Source organism: Gymnoscopelus braueri, assembly GCF_963280865.1.
Source record: "Gymnoscopelus braueri genome assembly, chromosome: 5".
NCBI lineage: Eukaryota > Metazoa > Chordata > Actinopteri > Myctophiformes > Myctophidae > Gymnoscopelus > Gymnoscopelus braueri.
The window spans coordinates 40197006-40219814 of record NC_137606.1 but is presented as its reverse complement, the minus strand read 5'-3'; the positions used below and the strand labels follow the sequence as shown (position 1 = coordinate 40219814).

The following is a 22809-nucleotide window of genomic DNA, read 5'->3' as shown; positions in this document are numbered from 1 at the left end:
AATGTAATAACAATAATTTTGAAATAAAGATAAAAATGGACCCCTGACTTTGGAGGAGACATGGCGCTACAATGAGAGCTGCCTGGAGCAGGTGAGCAGGTGGCTTTTCAGGTTCTACAGTAGAGTGGAGCGGGCTGGCAGGTAAAGCCAGGCTGAGCTTAGGAATGTAGGTCCTATGTTCTGTCTGAAACAGTACAATGTGACGCGCCTGTGTGTGTGTGTGTGTGTGTGCGTGTGTGTGTGTGTGTGTGTGTGTGTGTGTGTGTGTGTGTGTGTGTGTGTGTGTGTGTGTGTGTGTGTGGGGGAGTTGGAGTAAAGGAGGGAGCAAAAAAATAGAGACAGAGGCTGGGCAGGAGAGAAAGAGTTAGAGAGAGAGAGAGAGAGAGAGAGAGAGAGAGAGAGAGAGAGAGAGAGAGAGAGAGAGAGAGAGAGAGAGAGAGAGAGAGAGAGAGAGAGAGAAAGTCATACGGTAAATGCAATAATTACAGCTTAGAGCGAGAGAGAGAGAGAGAGAGAGAGAGAGAGAGAGAGAGAGAGAGAGGGGGGGAGAGAGAGACACAGACACACAGACAGACAGACAGACAGAGAGACAGAGGGTTGACTGTCGCTGGCTCTGAAGGCTGTGTAACTAACAACACTCCTACCCCTGCAGGAAAAGGAGCAGAGTGAGAGAAAGAAATAGAAACAGGAAAAGGATTTTTGTTTGTTTGTTATTTACCTGGTTTGTTAGGCACTGTTGAGAGTGTGAGTCGCGAATGTGTGTGTGTGTATGTGTTTTGTGAGAGGTTCTGAGGTTTAGTTATTAACCTACGCTTGGGAATAATTCTTACCAGGACTTGTTGACAGGGATGGATTTTCTCTTGGATTCCGGATAATATTTGATGGACTCTTTCATCCCCACATTCCCTCAAAGTTGTCAGTGCGGCAGGGGACTCTCTTCCTCTCATCTAGGAGGGGAGGGTGGGGGGAAGTAAAGCTGCCCGTTACCATGGCAATGACAGCCCTGTTCAGGGGCAAGTGGGGGCAGAAGTCGCAGGTGCCCCCCGAGAAGCGCCCGGCGGCCGTGGTACACCCCAGTCACGATGAAGATGAGGATGAGGACGACCCCAAAAATGGGTTTAGCAGAGACTCCAACCGCAGGAACTCACGCTTCTACCGGTCCATGAGGAAGAAGAGGGTAGCTTCATCATCTGAACACACAGAGAGTAAGAAACTAAACTTAACTAAACTAAACCATGCTAGAAAGATCAAGTAGAGAGCAGAGCTCCCCCTTGGCAGCACAAATAAACACATTGTACAGTGGTTCTCAGATGTTTTAATTTCAAAGATCTGCACAACTCTCAGAGTTACAGACCCGTAAGGGTCCATTTGGAGCCCCCTCAAGGAACCCTGAGGGTCCCTGAACTCCACTTTGAGAACCACTGATATCGTACAAAAAGACTTGCTTTAATCATGTGATTTCTAAACCACAATCGATATGTGTACGTTTTCAGTAGGTAACCTACATTACTTGTCTTCGAAAATGAATATACAATTTACTGTAAACATACTGTATGTGTCATACATTACATATACACTAGTTTGCAATAGTTTCGACACTAAGCAACTACAATTTCAAAAGCTATGCACATACATCATACAGAACTGCAAGCAACATATAATAATAATTACAATTTGACTGGCATTAAAATATATAAAAATATTGAAATTGTCACAAAATAACTACTTCATATAAGTAAAGGCATGTTATTGCTTACAGTGACTTTTCACTGTGGACTTTAAACACAGCTTCTTAGCTCACTAACAGCAAGAAGCTCCTCATTTGTGGTGTCTGTCCAACTATCCGATCAAAGCTGTCAAATGATAAATGGTCACGTGGAATTTATGTTGGGGTTAAAGTGCAGTGCACTTTATGGTACTCAAATCTGTGAGTTTGTTTTTACCCATTACCTTTTGGGTTAGGGTTGTTTAAAATCACACATTACAGGGCCATAATTTGATGATCAAGTAGTAGAACCTTTCAAATATTCTAGCTACTAAAAGTACAATCCTCAATGTTAGTTTAACTCTGAAGAGTGTGCACCAAGTGCGAACCAAGTTGAACCATAAGGGTAACTGCAAAGAGTGTACACTAAGGGATTTATGGTGTACTGTAGCTTTTATAACGGATACCATTTTTATCGGTACCTACGCAAGTACTGATAAGGGTAGCACAGTCTTTGTGGAACATGTCCCACCAACATTTTGCTGCTTCTACTTGTATAAGTAAGTGACAAATAAATCCTTATTGATTGTTGATTCACATTATGTCTTGAGGTGTGTTGTTCACAAATAGACAGACAAACAAACAGGGGCGAAAACATAACCTGCTGAATGGAGGGTAACCTACTTGTCGGAGTTAAACATACTGCTAGGCTTCATTTTAGCTCATAATTACATCTGTCACCTGTTGTTTAAATTGTTCCTCTAGCCTCTAGCTCAACAACCCTAAAGCAGATTATAACTGGTTTTCTCTTGTTTGTGCTTAAACATTATTGCCTGGTAAACATCTTCGGGCTACAATGGACACACCAGCCTCTTGGATTGGAGTAGATCTTTATCTGCTGGTGGAAATAGAGTCTATTGATGGTGTGGGACACCAACGACCTCTGGCCTCGTTCCTTCCATCACCTTGTCTCACGTAATTGTGGCTGTTCTATTGATGGGCTAAGCGGTTATTGTTCCAAAGGAACACACACAGGCAGGCTTGGCGGTCCTTTGGTGCTATAAAACATCCAAGGGAATGAAACCTGAGAAACAGGTTCTATTGTTTGAAGTTTGTGAGTGTCGTGTACATCAGCCTTTGACCTCGCGATTTCACCCAGTAGCTAGTAGACGTTAGAGCAGCTACTGGACATGAAATAAGTTGATAATATTTCATGAATTCTCTTCAAAGTTCCTCCAACTGTGACTTTCTGATGAGGCAGTTCAGTTTGCATTATTACCCTTCTCCTTTCACAATATTATACACCCAGCGGCTACTATGGCAGAGAATGATAGCAGTATTGTCTGGAGTGCTTATTCACCTGCCAGTTCCTGTTGCAGAGCGGTTATCTTGCATCAAAATTTATTCCACATACTGTATGTCTATATTAGTCAGGGTTGTTGAAAGGAATGTGGCATATTTATAATGGCCAAGTGAAGTATGCAATAAAAGTGTTACATGTTAGACTTTGTTCAGTATCTGGGATAGGCCTTTATGGGTGTGATCAGAGTCATGCTTTTTATTTGACTAAGCAGACATACACCAGCCACCCTTGTTAAACAGGAAAGTATGAAGAAATGCAATCATAAAACCCGCAGAGATATTATAAAGTTGTATTTTACAATTTAATCATATTGACATGTGAACTGAAAAGGAGACACAGCTATTCAGTATGTGTGTGTGTTTTCTGGGGGAGAGAGTTCCAGACAGAGAATGACACAAGAGTGCAAAGAAGGATTCAAGATAAATTATGACTTTTGATGATGATAACCCTTATCTCATTGTGGTTCTAAAGCTATATTGCGCAAACATTGATGTTTAACTTTCTCTTTTTAGATCTGAGCCCTTTTAGATCTGAGGGCGTATCTTGCCTATGTCTATGACAGATCACCACACCCCACAATGCAGCAGGTTATTCATTATTCTCAGACCATCACACTGTTTTACAGACAGGAGAGGCATGGATGAAGGTGTCAGATCAAGAGGCAGCCATAGTGGTTAAGTAAAGTAAGCTGTCAAATAATTGTACTAGGGTAAAAAGTACAATATTTACCTCTGAGATATAGTGGATTAGAAGTATAATGTATATTGAATAAATATACATAGTTACTTTCCACCACTGTATTTATGCATATCTATTGTTGGATCACTTGGAGTGTTGCTGTTGCCACTAGCCTTAACCACTTAAACCCTCTTTTCTTAGTCAAACAGACCTGCAGTTGAAACTGTACTTGGACCTCTACACCAAATCTCACCTACAATAGCTGATCTAAACACAATGCTCACAACACAATGTTGTGAGCTTGTAAATCTGCCATTTTTGGCGAATGTTCCCCCCAGAAAATGGATGCTGGGGTTCAAATGGTTAAAGCTCCACTAAACGTTTTGTGTTGTGTAGTTAGCTTGCCATGATGCAACTCCAAATATGAGTGAGATATCTTCAATAGTTGCTCCGTTGATTAAAAAACTTGATTTACATTGTATGGTGAAACAGGTGTCAAAGTCAGACTTTTAGAAACAACAAACTGGATTCTGCCAATTATAACATTACAAAACCCAGCACAGCTTTGTTTCCCCCATCTGTTTACTATGATGGATAAATGTGCTATTGCAGTGTATTATTTGTGCAATAACAAATGCCACGATTCTGTTACTGGCCTACTAGATCTTTTCCCTAATTCAAATTGTAAAATCAACATATATTGTTTTTTGTTTTTTTTAAGATTTTGTAATGTTATACATTGCCGAAGTCAACTTTGTGTGCGTTTAGCGGTAATTAGTGAGACTTTTCCAAAGTGCAATGTGTGGAGACTATTTTGGATTATACATTTCTATTCAACAGAGCAACTATTCAAGATATCTTGCCAATATTTGGAGTTACATCATGGCAAGATAACTCAAACCTCTATGAAAGTTAAATTGTGCTTATAATTTTGGCACGAAGAAACTACTTCCATTTGGTTTCTTGCAGCATGTAATTAGTAAGGCTTTTGAATAGATGCTCCAATTTGCAAAATATAATCTTCTGGTAGAAGTGGGACAGCAATTAGGGCTACAAGAATGTGCGGACATGTGGGGCTGCAACATTAAATAGGGCTCTTTTGTCCAAGCGAGGGTTGCATAACATCTTATTAACAGCGTCATTGAGTTGTTACACGCAACACTTTTAGGCAGTCTGCAGGTACAAAGTCTGTTTCTAAACAATTGCCCTGGGTAGAAAAACTGTACTCACATACCCGAAGACACATAGATCTTCTCCAAGGGTCACAGAACACCCTGTGCTTTGGATCTACAGTCAGCAGAAAGTGACAATCTGTATACTGAAGTAGCCTACATTCGTGTCATTACACAGCTGTCAATGCTCGACCCCAGACATAGAACAACATGTGCTTAGGGTGGTGAGAGTTTGTCCTAGCTAGGGCTAGGGGTGACATTATAGCCTACACAGTGGTGGACAAAGTACTCAACACCAATACTTGAGTCGAAGTATAGATACTCATGGTCAAATGTTACTCAACTACAAGCGAAAGTTGCTCAGTCAAATCTGTACTTAAAGAACTCGAGTATTACTTTGGTAAATACATACGTTTTCAAAAGTACAAATTAGAAAGTACATTTTCAGTTTAATATCAAAGACATTTCGAAATGTATTTAGCAAGTGTGACACATTGTGAGCATACAGATCTGCAATTTTTTTAACTATTTTTATTTACTATTTTGTAGTACAATATTTGTATTTGAAATGTAGTGGAGTGAAAGTTATGTTAAGTATCCAAAAACAAATTGTACTCAAGAAAATTACTTAAGTACAATACAGTAGTAAATAGTAGTAGTAATAGTAGTACTGTCCACCAATGCATTATACAAGAAAAAAAGAAAGAAATATAAGCCTCTGCCTTAATCCTGTTATTTAAGAATGCCCTACTTAAAGGCTTTGTTTTTCTGCTCTTAAAATGAATTGTACTGGTTTACCAAACGAATCCAGGAAGCACTGACGTCTTATGTCTTCTTGCCTTACATCCCTTGAAAAATATGTCTTGATGGAGGTGGTTGAGCACCAAACAGAAACAGCTAGAACAATGTCAAATGTTCTTTTGGTCTGCCACTGTGTGGATGCATATGACAGGATCTGTACTACATTATAAGCATTGAAAAAGTTGTCGAGTATGGCTGTGGTTGAAGAATTGCTTTGTTCATGGTGGCTGACCCACTGTAATTCAGCCACCAGGAACAGAGATGTTATTGTAATTATCTGTAAGGCTTATGGTCATGCATGCTTCCCCATCCTCTTATTAACCCAGTGGTTCTCAACTTTTTTCAGGCCGTGACCCCCCAAAATAACCATATTTATATATATACAAGCACTTGGATTTGTTTGTGGAATTGTAGGATAGTCCGGTGGTTAAGACGAAAATCTATAACTTTTTCATAAAAGTGTGAAACTTGGTACAATTGTACAGTTTGGGGCCCTGAACATTTTTAGATATGGAGCCATTGCAAAAACTTCCCCTGGTGGCCATGGTGGCCATTTTACTTTCCACCATTACCAAATAATGTATTTTGCATCATAACTCCTGAACCAAACATGATAATACGGAATAGGTGATGTCTACACCTATATTTTGATGGTCAATGATTACAAAGATCATTATAACATCATAAACTGAAGGTGAATAGTAAATGGTCAGTTCAGTGATGTTGTGAGGTAGTCCGGTGGTTTTGGCCGAAATCGTTAACTTTTTCATAAAAGTATGAAACTTGGTGAATAGGTAATGATGTTGATGTTGTTTATGTCCAGGTAGCTCAGTTAGTAGAGCACTCACCTTAGGACCACAAGGTTCTGGGTTCGATCCCAAAGAACCTCTGTGTATGAGTAGCATGGCTTGGGTAACTAAGACGTGCATTAAGTACTGAGAGATGATGGTAGGTGTTGCACTCCACATCAGCAATCCAGGGGTCTAGTGCATTGAATTGGGAATAGACACCCTCATTCGCAGCCAATACAGATGACAAGCCACTCTTACTTAGTCTGTGACTTAGTCATTCCTATGTTCCCAGATTCTATTTCAACAAACACAGAGTTAACTTTTAAAAGGTTGTTCGGTACTCTTTCTCCAAGGTGTTCACCTGCATGCTACTGTATGTTCCTGGAACATTCTCATGTGCATACTGTACTATATAGATAGAGCTGGGCATAGCAGCCAGGAAACATAGAACTTTGGAAACATAGGGAACATGTGGCTTACCTCTTATCCCTAAACCTTTTTTGCATTTTTTACTATTTTGGAGAAAAAAATATATATACAGTACCAATAGTTCAAATAGCCGATCTACAAGCTCACAATGTGTCGATGCAGATTGGCTAGTTGAACTATTTGATTTTTTCCCCCTAAATAGTAAAATATGGCTAATACGTTTAGGCAGGACAAGGGGTAAGGCAAGATAGGGCCCAAAGCATGCATGACACAACTGGTCCCTTATGTTTCAAGGCAGCCATCACTGTCATCACTAATTTGCTTACTGGCCCCAGGTTTGAGCTGTTTCCCAAGTCCATGACAAATATCTCTAAAACACTAAAATGTCCCGGTTTTCAACATTCACTACGAAATTGTCCCGTTAAAATAATACTTGTTTTGTGTGCTTACATAGATGTTTATCTTGTTCTAATCTATTCTATTGAAAGGTGCAGTCACTAAGTGCTAAAATGATTGAAATTATCCAGGGCCCTCCAGCGCCTGAAGTTTGCGGTTATTATTGTGATTATTACTATATGTGTATTTCCTGCTTATTTAGGATCTTATACCGGAGTGATAGGCAGAGTTATTATACCAGGAGTTGATACATGCTTATATGAAGGTTAATACTTCTTATTTGGAGTTATAAACTGAAGTTGTAATCTGAAGGTACAAATATATACAAATTCTAAAAGTCACAGCACAGCAGTGGACTTTACACATGTCAGCTGAGTGTCACATGAGGGCATGTTGATGAGGAGCTGGGGTAGGCCTACAGTGGCTACTGTTTAGAACTGCACCAGTGTTACTAGTTACCAGGGTGTTATTGCTGCGTTCGTCATTACACGACAATATATATTTCTGATATAGTTTATAGTTGTGTGTGTATATTTTGTGTCAGTAATTTGTCATTGCGTTGTTGTTGTTGTTTGTGTTTACTTTTTTAGGTTTATAACCTGACTCTACTCGACTACTGGCCTACTGGCTTACTGGCCTACAGGTCTAAAAGTGTTAGAGGGTATTTGTATTCAATTCAATTCAATTCAATCTTTATTTCAGACTCAGGGTCCATACAACAAAACAGGATGACAAACACACAGTAAAAGCAATAAAATAATAAAAAGAAAATAAAACACATAAAAAAAACAGTCCAACTACAGCTGTTCAAAGTCAGTAGAGGCTGTTACGCCAATGTCTCCATATCATGGAAGAGAACCGAGTAGAACTCTTGACAGGGTTAATTAAAATCTTAATAACATGATTATCAGATTTTTCAAGACGACGTATGAATTTGTACATTACATTTCTTAACAGGGCTTGACAGGTAGGTACCCCCAGATTTACAAACAGCTGGCTGGCACTGTGCCATCTTCTCAGTATTGTGTGTTAGTATAATAAAACCATCAAAGACACAGGTCTGAGTTGTGTCCGCTAACTCGGTTGCTCAAATACCCTTTACAAGGGGAGATCTAATTAGTTGCATTGCTTGTGTGACTGGCTAGATAATTGTACAATCACAATGTATTCATTTCCGTGTTATTCCATTGTAATTTTGGCATTGATTATTTTATATACTTATTTTATGTAGTTTTATCTCATATGATTATAGCCTATAGTATAGCCTATATCTGTTGCCAAAACCATTATAATAATTGTATGCTTTTCAAAAAAAAAAAAACATACTTAATTGGAAGGATTCACATTTAAATTGTTTCAGTTAATGTAGCCACTGCCACCTTCCCGTGACTCAATTTGGGGTCCTAACCCACAGTTTGAGAACCTCTGTTTTAAATAGTATCACTGTTATCCTTAACCATAAAAACATAGGTGTAGACATCACATATCTGTATTATCATGTTTGGTTCAGGAGTATTAAATACATCATTTGGTAATGGCGGAAAGTAAAATGGCCGCCATTGCCACCAGGGGGCGTTTTTGTGATGGCTCCATATCTGAAAATGTTCAGGCCCCCAAACTCTTCAAGTGCACCAAGTTTCACACTCTTATGAATAAGTGAACGATTCACCTAAAATTTCGTACCAATCCACCGGACTAGGAGTTGAGGCATTACATTTACTTTGACTCAGTTCCACAGATAAATATTGTGAGAATAGCCGATCTACTGTACATGCTCCCAACGCCAAAGTCAATTGCGAGACGTTGCGTGCTTGTAGATCGGCTATTTAAAAAAAAATTGCCTCTTTGTTATATTTTTTGACAATTTGGCCAATGTTTGACCAGTTTCATGGTATATTACTTTTGGTGCAGTAATGTTTTATTTGTATTTTTATTGAAAGTCCTTAAATTGTCACTTTACTGTTATCTGGGGACCCCCCAAAAATCATGTGGGGACTCCCTTGGGGGTCCCGACCCACAGGTTGAGAACCACTGTAACCACTTCAACCATGCGACAGTATGTATACCGTCACCGACATCAAAATGCTTACACTAACCATCACACTTAACCACTTAAACCCTATATAATTGGTTGACCGGGTGCCCCAGGTGTCTATCCCTGGCCCCCTCCTTTTGTCCCTCTACACCAAATCTCTTCTCTGAATATGCACCTATTATAATATGCCCAGAACAGGGACTCTATGGCATTGGTTCTCAAAGTGGGGTACAGGGACCCCCAGGGGTCCTTGGGGGGGTTCCAGGGGGTCCCCAGCAAAATGCGTTAATACAGCATCACAATCATTTTAACCACTTCATCCATTTATATGTTGGCTATTCAAAAATAGCAGATATACAAGCTCACAGCGCGCCACTTTGTGCTGCGATGCGAGCTTGTAGATCTGCTATTCTTTTACATTTTTGAAAAATCTTGAAAGTGTTTGGAACATATTGAATCTTTTTTTTTCAACACAAATCTTCTCTTCTGGGGGTCCCTGGCACAAAACATGTTCAGATCGCGGCCAAATATTTATCACGTTGGGGCCTTGGCATGAAAACGTTTGAGAACTACTGCTATAGGGTTCATCATACTATATTGCACTGATTGCAACTAGTGTAATCTACATATACAGCAGTGTTTCCCAACGAGGAAACGCTGCTGTGAGGATATTGCAAGTGAACTAAGATATTAATGATAACATTAATGTATAAAAAAGTCTATTTAATAATGATTGACAGGCAATATAGTTATAATAACTATACTACGTTAGTTCTATTGATCCAAGCCGGATCGCAATCAAATTGATCGATCATTAACATAAACATACTCTGAAAACCCATCTGACCACGGCAGCCCCCCAAATGGCTGCCGTGTTAAGTGATCAGATGGGCGGTCCGTGAGCGCTTTCGAGATTTTCAACTGGGCCCTGATCCAGAAAAGGCTGAGAGTCACCGATCTGCAGGGAACACGAGCTGCCGGTCCCATGATGAAGGCTCACCCCTTGGCGGCACATTCTTCTAAAAGTCATTACTACCTGCCAATCTAACCCCTGTGTGCTCAAAGAAGGCTCTGTCTGTAATGTGTGTGTGTGTGTGTGTGTGTGTGTGTGTGTGTGTGTGTGTGTGTGTGTGTGTGTGTGTGTGTGTGTGTGTGTGTGTGTGTGTGTGTGTGTGTGTGTGTGTGTGCCAGTGTTTCTGCGCACATGTGTGGGTTCGATTTCGATGTAGTGTTCTAGTGGTTCCGTTGTGAGATTGAAGATTGGCTATTTTCATTACTTCGAATTCCTTAGATATTTTAAATGTCTGAAATTCTCTTTTAAAGCAGCGCTATGTCACTTTTTAACAACTACATACTGTAGCATATTATGTCCCCCAAAATTATAAAGTTACACGGAGCAATAACAATCACCCGTCCATAAAAGTATAGATTTATAGGGGGTCCCTGCTAGGGGCTTCACTGTATTACTATGTATAAGGGAGACTATGAGTTTCATCCTGGCATTTGCCAAGGCACCAAGGCAGAACTGCCTGTCAAAGCGAAGACTGGCCAATCACAGCGCGTCCTCGCCGGACATGCTTGCAGAGACTCTTGGGTAATGAAGTCAAAGACGTTGGCTGCCATGCTATTTGTGTCCAAAGTGGCCACTGATAGGCCTACCCCAAACTAGCCTGATTATCATACTGAAGCTGCGTGGAGCTGTTCAGTCTAACATTGGATCCAGTGTAGGCAATTACAAGGGGGAGGGGTTTGGAATGTCCCCAAACCAATCACAAGAGATCCACGGATCTGCCTACATCTGACGTCATCGTACAGCTTGTTTTAGCAGATATTCGCTGATTGGCTTGTTGTTAGACCCACCCCCACCTCCGACTCTCATTGGACAATACGTTTTTGTACCGAATAAATCCTAGGATCCCATTACAACACCAGACCAAGAGAGGCAGTTCACTCAGAGAGTGGGCGGGGTGAGGGTCTATGGTCTGGAACCAGGCTAACCCCAAACTACATAGTGCTGCTTTAAAATTTAAAATGTTTTTTAATAATATATATTTTTAATTGTAGTAAATGGAAAATATTTACCTGCGACCCATAACACATAGGTCTGTGACCCAAGAATGGGTCCCCGACCCAGTGTCTGGGAAACACTGTTCTACAGAGAGAGGAGAGATAATTAGACTACCGGAGGACTACTTACTACTACACTTTTCATTTCCTTGTGCTTTGCCTTGGCCCCTCGTTTCTTGTACAGTGCACTAATCCCTCTCTCTCTCTCTCTCTCTCTCTCTCTCTCTCTCTCTCTCTCTCTCTCTCTCTCTCTCTCAGACTCCCCCACTAGCAAAACAGGGGGGTCCTCCCTGGGAGCTCCTGTACCCCAGAAAACACTGCTGTCACCTCGGGCAAGACGGTAAGCCCAACCCTGCTGCCAGTGAACAAACACACACCCAATGTACACACACAAATACACATCCGTAGGCTATACAGAGATAGCTTTTAAGTTTTATCCATGGACTCTCACCCTGGGAGGGAGGGTATTCAACCTCAATATAGGTGAATGCCTGCAGGATTAGGCCTCAAAAGCAGGGGGACCAAACCTTTTAAAGATTTTTGAAGATTTTAAAGTTATACTGTGTAACCTTTTGAATTGAACTAAACATATTTTTCACAAAATCTTTCACTGGTAGGCTATACTTTTCCAAATAACCATTCGACATGAATGTGATTTTTTTACACTATTTTAGCACTGGCAATGTACCAGAAACGTATTTTATTTATGCATTATAAAGTTGATAAATACTGTTTCTGACGACACTGTCCTCATGGCTAGGACACATGCTTTTGGACAATTTAAGCACTTTTAAGACCTTTTTAATACCTCAAAAAAGAAAGAAAGAAAACAAAAAAGTAATCAACAAAGTACTATAAAAACTGGTCAAATATTGGCCAAATTGTCAAATTATTTAAGAAAGAATCAAACATTGTGTTTGCGAGGCGTTGTGAGCTTGTAGATCTGCTATTTTCACAATATTTATCTGTGGAACCGAGTCAAACTAAATTGAATGCCTCAACTCTGACAATTCCAAATGCTTGTCAGGGTGGGGGGGTACCCAGTTCAGAACCACTGGTCTAACTGACCAAAACGTTGTTGTAGTCCCATTAAATCTTTTTTCTTGTATTTGAAGACAGCGTGCGGGAGAATGTTGCAGGCATTAGAGATGTTTTTGAAAAAACAAAGCTAGAACAAAGATGACACCAGATGACACTGGCTAACCACAATGATTGTCTAATCACTATGTAGACTAGAGTCTACATACTACTCACATGACATGAAAGGCTCATTGTTTTTGGTTGTTGTGTTTTTTGCTGTGTGGAGATACAGTACTGTACTTCCTTGGCCTACTGGCAGCATGCACAAGAAATGTGAGCACTGATGTCAAGATAAACACACAGACAGACCCACCCTCTTATAGACGGCCAGCCTCCTACAGAGCCATGCTGTAAAAATGCATCGCACTCATTGTGTAAAGCCTTTACAGTTACAGTTACAGTTGCTATTTAATTTTTCAAGATTTATAAAAATATTTGTTATGCTATTTGCACCGCTATTTAGCTTTTCATGGTGTGGCTCTGCAAGAGGCAAGCTGTCTATGCGAGGGTGGGGTGTGTGTGTGGGTGGGGGGGGGGGGGAGTGCGTGCGCGTGTGTATGTGTGAGTGTCTGGAGCTAATCTCTGATGTTTTTTCACTTCTTCTATTTTTATTACTATTTGTAGATTACAGTATATATATATGTGTATATATATATATATATATATATATATATATATAAAACATCTATACACACTGCATGCATACACATGCACAGACAGACACATCCTCACAAATGCATACAGCCACACACATGCACACACACCAAGCATGCACACACGCACGCACGCACGCACGCACGCACGCACGCACGCACGCACGCGCACACGCACACGCACACACGCACACACGCACACACACACACACACACTGTATGTGTGTACACATGCTTGCATACACACACCATTGTAACTGTAATTTTTGCTTGTATCAAGTATCAAAGGCATTCTGCATGCTGTACAGCTGATGCACACAGCACATCAAGGACACTCGCCCTTTCAGCCGCTGTTTGAAGGTTGACCGTTGTCCTTTTAATTGAATCCTCAGCTGACTCAAACAACAGCAGCTCTATTGTGGTAGCGATGAAAGCTGGAGATGTGACAGCTAATTTCTTATGTGTGTTAAAAAAATAAAAAAGCCTGATTTCCAGTGCACTTCAGGACAAAAAACTCCCACAAGGAGAAGCAGATCCTGCTGGTGATGACAACTGTTCTGAAGTCTGGTGTTTTTTGTTTGTTTTGTTTTCTCTCTGCACATTCAGCACGCCAGCCTCACCACGACTACATTCTGGACCTGTGTTGCCAAGCAACGGGAAACCGGGGAGCCCACGTTTACCTCACGGAGGACGGAGGGATGCAAACACATCTCCTGCCTCTAACGGTGGGTGCAGTGCTGAGGGGCTCGTCTACAGGACGCATTTGATACCCAACCGAGACATGGAGAGCCTCTCCGAGCGCACGGCCACAGCCTGCAGCGTGCAGGAGGTTGGAGGGGACCATCGGAGCACACGACGCCCCAGCGCTGAGGTGGCTGACCCGGACGGCATCAAGCTCAGGTGAGGACAGAGTCGGGGGCTGGTGGTGGGGAACAATTGTGTGTGTTTGTTTTTTTACTGTGGCTTTCTTTCTATATCACCCGTGAGTGACTGACTAATAATAATGTCATATTCACTGTTGATTTAGGTATCAACAGTGAATATAATCTCTCAAGAACAGATTCTGCACTGCGTGAGAATCTGTCGTGAAGGCTCGTCGTAACATGTACACACTGGGCTACAAGTGGGCGTGCCTTCAGATCAGGAAGCAGGCTGCGCTTTACCCAATCAAATGTAGTGGGCGGGATTCACATGTCCGTCGATCTTTCCCCCTCGAAACAAACCGAAACTAATTTAACAATAGCGTCCGCGGAGCAGACAAAACCACGGAAATATATTCACATTTTAACTTACTCTTTCATCATAGAAACAAGTGGGCTTATAACCAAAACGATCCATGTTCTCTGGGAGAAGTGGTGTTAGTGTTCCGTGTAGAAATATTGTTAGTGGGAATGAAAACATAGTCGCACCAACCGGAAGTGATGCGCTGAAGGCGCATCACAAACACCGGTTTCCCTGTGCTCTGGTGTTACGTTATCGTCCCCCCAGAGCCAACAGACATAGAACAAACAGCAGAGGGCGCTGTTTTTCATTTTCAGTTGGCGATGGGTTCCCAGATTGCAGTGAATATGACACTAGAGCTGGGCAATTAACTGAAAACATAGTGAAACCAATATTTGGAACCAATAACCGATTTAATCTCGCTCACTGTAGCTAGGTTAATCGAATAATCGAGAAGCAGTTAAACAAAACAAAAAAACGTAAATATCAACGAACCGACCATTTTTTTATTGACTTTTTATAATCAAATAAATCGATTAGTCTGATTAACCACTCAACCCTGTGTTATACTTTGTTGTACAATGGTGCAGTACAAAAATAGCTGATCCATGAGCTATATCTGTTTCTGGATAATAGTATGTACTGTAAAATCTAGTGAACAGTATGAGTGAACATAAGACAGTTATACTGGTTCAGTAGTGTAGGCTACATGCCACAAGTCCATGTGCATGTGTGCAGGAGTCAGTAATCCAAGAACAGAACATATGGGGTTCAGGCTTGGTAGTGGAGCCTGCTGACTACTGGCACATGGTGCACTCTGTGTGGTGTCCCGGGGGAAAGCTGAGCTTGAAGATAATTTGATGCATAGAGAACGAATAAAGGCAGCAAATCTTGGAATTCTTGCTCATGCTTCATGCTACCAACGGCAGGAGAATTAATACAGAACATTTATTGTACGCTAATGACATTTACTTACAACAGGTGTCACTAGAGAAAGTGAATGAGAATTGCGGAAATAAATCTTTGACCACTTATTATAAACCCTAATGCATATACTTCATTGACCGGGTCCCCCAGGGATCTACAGTATACTTGGTTAACTATGTAATGATTGATCAATTATCTAACTTCCTATTTATCTATCCGCTTATCTCTATCTATTCTATCGATGGATCAATCAATCAATCAATCAATCAATCAATCAATCAATCAATCAATCAATCAATCAATCAATCAATCTATTGACACACTCTGGACATACAAGGTGTCCGTCTGTAGAATAATCCATTATTATGATGTAACGGTGGCGTTTGTATTGGCATGTTACCTGCACCTGTATCTTATTTTCAGAATGTTACAGGATATTTAGTCATAATAAGTACAAATATATAAAATTCTAAGCTCTGACCTACAGTGTAGAAATCATGGGACTTTGCACATGTCACATGAGAGTGCTGAGAGAGTTGATTGATTAGATCAGATAAGGACAGTAGCCACTATTATAGAACAGTGCTGGAGCCTGAGTTGCATCATCTAAGACAATACACAAGTCACATGATTAATCAACAGAAGGTTTCACCCACATGGGTAGACCAAACTCATATAAATAGAGTTGGTGCTCACTGGTCAGTACGAAGTGTCCTGCAGGCATCAGTGTTACTAGTTGACAGGGTTATTGCTACGTTCGTCATTTTCCATTGCGAGCTCCGAGAGACTGACGGTAAGAATTGAGTGTTTACACGACGATAAATGTATGTATTTCTGATATGTTTCACAGTTTTGTGTGTATGTTTCATGTCAGAATTGAGAGTGTTTACATGACGATAAATGTATGTATTTCTGATATGTTTTACAGTTTTGTGTGTATATTTCATGTCAGTAATTTGTTGTGTTGTTGTTTATGTTTCCTTTCCTAGGTTTTAGGGGTGTGCCGATATATCGTCCCGCGATATATATTGCGATACGTTTTCGTGACGATATGTATCGTTTTGGGGGGGGAAAATATCGTTTTTTTTTTTTTTTTTTTTTTTTTTTTACAATAATAATAATCAGGCATGCAAACAGCCCCGAGGTGAAAAGGGTGACAACATGTTGTTTTTTTTCGGGTCAGGTGTCACACTATTGCCCTATTTGGATTCAAAACGGCTATTGTAGCTGAAAAGCTACAAGTTTGCATGTCTGAATAATGCAAAAACAGAATAATTTGTTTGCATTTGCTTTTTTTCTCCCCCATATATTTTTATAATAAAAAAAGTGCGTATCGTATCGTATCGAAATTGTATCGAAGTTGTGAGCCCAATATCGTATCGTATCGTATCGGCACACCCCTACTAGGTTTATAACCTATTGGCCTAGAAGTGTTAGAGTATGTTTGTATTGTAATGTTAGTATAATAAAATCATCAAAGACACGGGTCTGAGTTGTGTCCGCTAACTCGGTTGCTCCAATACCCTTTACAAGGGGAGATCTAATTAGTTGCATTACTTGTGTGAATGGCTAGATAAATATTGATCGATCAATTTATCTATTTATCTTTGACTGCTCAATATATTGATAATATCTACAGGTGCAGGACGAATAGTTCAGCATTCAAATAAAAATAAAGTCTCCACTCTGTTATTAGCCCTCAATATACCCTCATACATTACTAACTACTTCTCCAAAGTGAGTGACACCCACAATACTAGAGGGAGCGACAATGATCTGGTACCACCCAAATATAGAACAAACATGGGTCTCATTCTACTACTCTGCCACCAAAATGTGGTAGAGTATTCTTTCAAAACTAGCATGAAAACCATCTATCAGGAGACCACAAGGGGAAGTAAATGCAATTTCCCATAGAAAGAAGGAGTCATTCTGTGCCTATGATTTACATTCAGCCTTAATGTCTGACTGTACCTTGTGCTGTTTACATGTCTGACTAATAAAGTATTCAATGAATCAATACAAAAAAGTGTGCAGATGTACACATTTTTTAACATACTATCTGTCCTTTTCAGGATGGTGTGCAACGGTGAGGAGAGGCCTCCTCCGATGCAAATAGAGTCGATCTGCCACAGTCTCAACATCGTAAAAAATATTGGTAAGGAAATAATAGTCAGCCAATAGGAACGCAGCGTTAAGGTAACATATGAATTCCACCCACTACAGTACACCACCTCCAGAGCTGCTGCTGTAATATCACCATCTCTCAATACAATGCTGGAAAACATACACACACGCATGTCCACACACTCTAGCTCTCTCCCCCATATTATCTCATAGAGCACTGTTTCCCAAACAGTGGGCTGGGACCCATCTTTGGGTCGCGGACCAATGTTTATGGGTCGCAAGTAAATATCTCCTTTTTTTCCGTTGCTCTGTTACCACCCAAATTTAGAGCAAACATGGGAAAGTTCTCATTCTACTGCTCTGCCACCAAAATGTGTAATGCGTCACCATCTATTAAAGGATGTGTATCACTGGTTTCTTTCTAAATTGGCCTGAAAAAACATCTATCAGGAGACCACAAGTGTAAATTCCCCGTCTCTTTTGTACATATAGTGTATAGTTTGTATTACTTGTATTACAAATGTAGCCATTTTTAACCCTAACCCTATAACCCTAAAGCCAAAAACCTAATCTATGCGTTGTGAAGTTGTAGATGTGCTATTTTCGGTGCATGACACCGAACTGCAACTGCGTATAAATCAGGCACAAGTCCATCCTACACCTAATGTCTAATCCTAACCCAATCCCATGCCTGAGTCTTTTCCTAATCGTAAGTCTATAACTCCCCAAATATTATTTTAAACCATACAACAACCATTTCTCAGCAGAGGACCAGGATAATTGTCCTCACAATGTCTGTTTCTCAAAGTCTACTATACTTGTGGGGACATTTTGGTGTTATACAAACACACACACACACACACACACACACACACACACACACACACACACACACACACACACACACACACACACACACACACACACACACACACACACACATACACACACACACACACGCACGCACGAGCACGCACGCATGCGCACATGCATGCACGCACACAGCTTTATAACAACATCTTATCATCAAGGTTCGTGCGACACAATGAACTACATTGATAAGACTTACAGCAGCTCCAGTGAGACGTGTCGATCACTGACACTCTCTCCCTCTGTTTGTCAAGGTCGACTGCTTCTAGGTGCTGATAGTACGTTAGGCTTGGCAGGGCATTCTAAGCATTTACGCTAACCATTCAGTGTGTACATAATAAAGTGGTTTATTATGTAGGCCTACAACGGGTTCCAATTCACTAAAGGGCTGCTAGCACACCTGTTTGACGAGCGTAAATAAACGGATGTGTCTTGACAAATGTACGCATTCACAGAATAACTCCTTGAAAAGTGCTCATCAACAACATGCTTGCTCGGTTACAAATATCTTTCGCTTTATCCACTGTGTGTGTGTGTGTGTGTGTGTGCACACATGTGTGTACAGTGTCTGTCTCTCTTATGTAATTCTCAGTCCAGCTTTATACGCCCACCCAGGCAATCTGCAGAATATGACTGAGGGAGCTTATGCAACTGCAATTGTTCAAAGTCAACTTGCCTCTCTTTTGCAAAAGAACAACACACACATGCATGAACGCATGCACGCGGAGTCAATGTCCCCTGCAAGCAGAGTCCATGCTTATCAGTTAGGTCAAACACTCAGCCCACTTTCGACTGAAACTTGGCGAAGGAGAGGCTTGATTGTTAATTGGATGTGCTTCTAGCCCTATCAGCTCCTCACAGTGTGGGCTAGCTGGTTTTACCTGCTGTCGGCAGCCAAGAAGCACCTAATGGCCACCAGAGATTTTTGAACACAATCATCACAAGCTAGGTTTAACCACTTTAACCCCTGATGCCGATTAAAAAAAAATCTTCTGAATCCTAACAGTTTTCTGAAAGACTTAAGTTGCTATATATCGTTGTTGTCGGGCAGAAACATCTAAACTCCATATTTTACCTTTTTGTGTTTTTTATAAATTAATAACTTACATGATCACACTACAGCATCACACAAAAGCATCAAAAGTAGCAGATCCACAAGCTCAAAACGTGGCGCCAGCTTGTAGTTCTGCTACTTTTGCTACTTTTGAATTTGAATCCTGAAAAGTAACAGTTTTGGACATAATGAGGTTTCCACCCGACAGAGACGATATATAGCTAAAATCTATAATGACACAGATGCTTTCCCGGTTTTAATGGTCAACCCTATGTTGACTGGGGTCCCCCAGGGGTCTATACTTGGCCCACTCCTTTTTCCCCTCTACACCAAATCTCTTTGCCGAAAGTAGCTCTACAAGCTCACAAAGTATTGCATGACGAATGTTTGTTCATACATGCCCAGAATAGGGACGCTATAGGGCTATGTGGTTGGTTGAGAAAAAAGTTCACCTCCTAACTTCAGTTAGCAATAAATACTTCTCTATATCCCAAATGTCATTGGGTCAACCCTTAGAGGTAAATTCAGCCGATTGTGAACCAACACCCCATTGTTCTGATGTGAGCCTACACCCCATTGTTCTGATGTGAGGAGATTATTATTAGAGTGGGACTGTGTATTTCTCTGACAGCGTCAAAGACGTCGTCTCACGTCACGCCCGACGACATCATTTAGGTTCAGCGTCTGCAGAAATTTCCCTTAGGCAAAGTGACCGTCCTGTGCAGAACGACGACCATGTCTTACGCTCTTACCTTCATCCCTGTAGCGTTCTTCTACCAGGAATACCGGGACACCTCCAAACAGCAGGAGATTGAACAGCGGCGACAGCAAGATTGCCTGACTCCAGGGGTCAACGAGGGCTCAGCGCTGACAGGATCCGGATCGATGTCTCCTCCGGCCTTACAGCTACAGCTGAGGAACAGCGCGCAGTCACTGAGCTTGTGGCAAAACCTGGAGGCTGTGCAGGACAGCGGCCTGCTCACCCAGCTGCCACAGAAAGAGATCATCATGCAGGAGGTGAGGAGGCGGGGGTTTACACGTTACAAAAGTGTGGATATTCAGCTGTCGGACGGCATTGGTAAAAGAAGCACTGTTGATCCACTGGATGCTCTGTAGAAAGCCAAACTGTCCTCAGAGCGCCCCAGATCTTAACCCTACACTAGCGGCGACAAATCTACAAAACGGCCATGGGTGGCCAGCTGCATTTCTCGCCGTTAAAGTAGGAATTGTTGGGAGAGAGAGAAGGGGAGTGGAAATGGTGAAACAAAAACATGTGATTGATTGACAGTTCAACGTGTCTTTGGAGCGCTGACAAAAGTTGAAACCATTGCTGTGCGTCACGCCTGTCACACAGCAATACATTTCGGGCATCACTTTGTAGCTTCATGTTGTTGGCTTCATGTTGTTGAAAATGTAGCCTGTCACCGTGACGCTGCTAGTGTGAATGAACACTAGCGGCTACAAAACGACCAGCTGTTATGCTACTGAGTCGCTGTTGAAAGGTTCCTCAAGCCACACAGTCTAAATGAAAAGGGTAGGGTTTAATGGCACAGGGAACTGGTTAATGGCAAGAAGATTTTCTTCCCTTTACGAAACTGAGCAGGAACTGTGGGGAGAAAGAAGGGGGGTGGAAATGGTGAAACAAAAACATGTGCAAACAAAAGCACCTTTTGACTTTTTTTTTGTTTGTTTGTTGGTGAGGGGTGGGTTGGGGATTCGAACCTGGGCCCTTGTGCTCGCAAGGCAAGGAGCATATGGTCTGCACACTAACAGGCGGACCCACAGGCACCCCATCCAGGTGTTTCTAACCGTATACTGCGATCTAACTGAACCAGCTGCAAGGAAGCTATAGAACGTGTTAAGTTACAATGAGTGAATATCCACTACAAAGTATGAATTATCCTTAAAAGTCAAAGTTACAGTTGTCTCTTGGCACATGCAGTCTTGCTTGCAACACATACATTTCACAAATGCTATTTCATTCTATTTAGTTTCAAACCATACAGGCTCAGGTATGTGTGCGCAAACATACAGGACATTGTTTTGTCTTAATGTAATGAAATAAAATGTCTGGAATCGATTGAGACTGGGACACAGGGAGACTTGGGTCGGTGCTAGGCAAATTGGCGCCCTAGGCAACATATATTTTTCTGCCACAGCACCACCTAGAGCCCCTAGTGGCGCCCTAGGCAACTGCCGACTCTGCCTAATGGGCGCGCCGGCCCTGAACGGCACCTTAGTTGACAAGACACTGTGTCTTGTCAACTACATGGACTTCTTACACACAGTTCCTTGAATGCAAAGTCACAGGTTCATTCGCAGCAACGGACAGTTGAGTTTGTCAATAGCCTTGACCAGCTCATAGGATGGGAAAACATAAAGATATACACGGATACCTTAAAACTATGGCTGTCAAAATGTGTTAATTATGTTGTTGTGAGGATGTTGCATGCAAAGCAAAATACAAATATCGAACCAAATATACAAGGGAAGTGAGATAGAGACCTGAGAGCACTGGGCCCTGGTGCTCCACGTTAGTGCTGATGGCACTCCTAACTCCGCCTTCCAGGCACCTGTTAACAGAAACCAAAGATAGAAGGCAAGCAGTGGCAGACAGAGTGGGAGGAGTGTGACAGCCTTTAGAAGTGTTGAGCAAGATATGTCTTACAGAAAATAAATCTCTTATATTTTTCAAAATAGCCAAAATATATAGAAAATATACTATATCTGTGAAAATAAGCTAGGGGTGAGTGTGATCAGGAAGGTCACACTGGATAGTCACCAATATGCAGCATAAGTCAATTATCTTCAAGCAGTATGCCAAACAATGATTAACCGTAGTTTCACTAAATATAGCTAGCCAAGTTTGACTTTAAAGCCAACAATTATTTGTCTGTATTAATAAGACCTTTTCTGACTGCCTTGTCTTGAATGCTCGTGTTCCACATGGGGGTGTTTTATTTCCTCTCCTATTCTCTCTATACACAAATGAGTTACAATACAACAACAAAGAGTTCTCTCTCATAAATTATGCTGATAACATGGCCTTGGTTGCCCGCCTGCAGGATGTTTCCAGCCCCTCCTACTCCCAGCACATTGAACATATCGCAACCTGGTTTGAGGGCGGCTTCCTTGACCTTAATGTCACTAAAACCACGGAGCTGTGTTTGGGAGGTAGGACAGGAGCAGAGGGCACAGGGACCATCTTTAGGGGGGAGGAAGTGGTGCAGGTCACTGACTTTCAATATCTGGGAACAATTATAGACAATAAACTCACCTTTCAGAGCAATGCGGGTAGCATTTATAAAAAGGCAAGGCAGCGGCTCTATCTTTTCAGGAAACAGATAAGTTTTAATGCTAGTATACTCTGACCATGGTTTACAGGTCACTTTTAACATTGTCTCCTGGTATACAGGTCCCTCACTGAGAGTGTTCTCACT

At 41.4% G+C, this 22809-nt stretch overlaps 1 protein-coding gene across 1 annotated transcript in view; it reads left to right on the top strand.

The window, feature by feature from the left end:
* The first annotated feature begins 475 nt into the window (after window positions 1-475).
* Window positions 476-22809, top strand: part of ngef (neuronal guanine nucleotide exchange factor) — a 36707-nt gene continuing 14373 nt past the window's right edge. Inside the window, exons 1-5 of the mRNA XM_080428772.1 lie at window positions 476-1205; window positions 11696-11777; window positions 13777-14070; window positions 17394-17476; window positions 20136-20386. Coding sequence (XP_080284898.1) covers window positions 989-1205; window positions 11696-11777; window positions 13777-14070; window positions 17394-17476; window positions 20136-20386 — 927 coding nt within the window. The 5' untranslated portion in view covers window positions 476-988. The remainder of the gene's footprint in view (window positions 1206-11695; window positions 11778-13776; window positions 14071-17393; window positions 17477-20135; window positions 20387-22809) is intronic.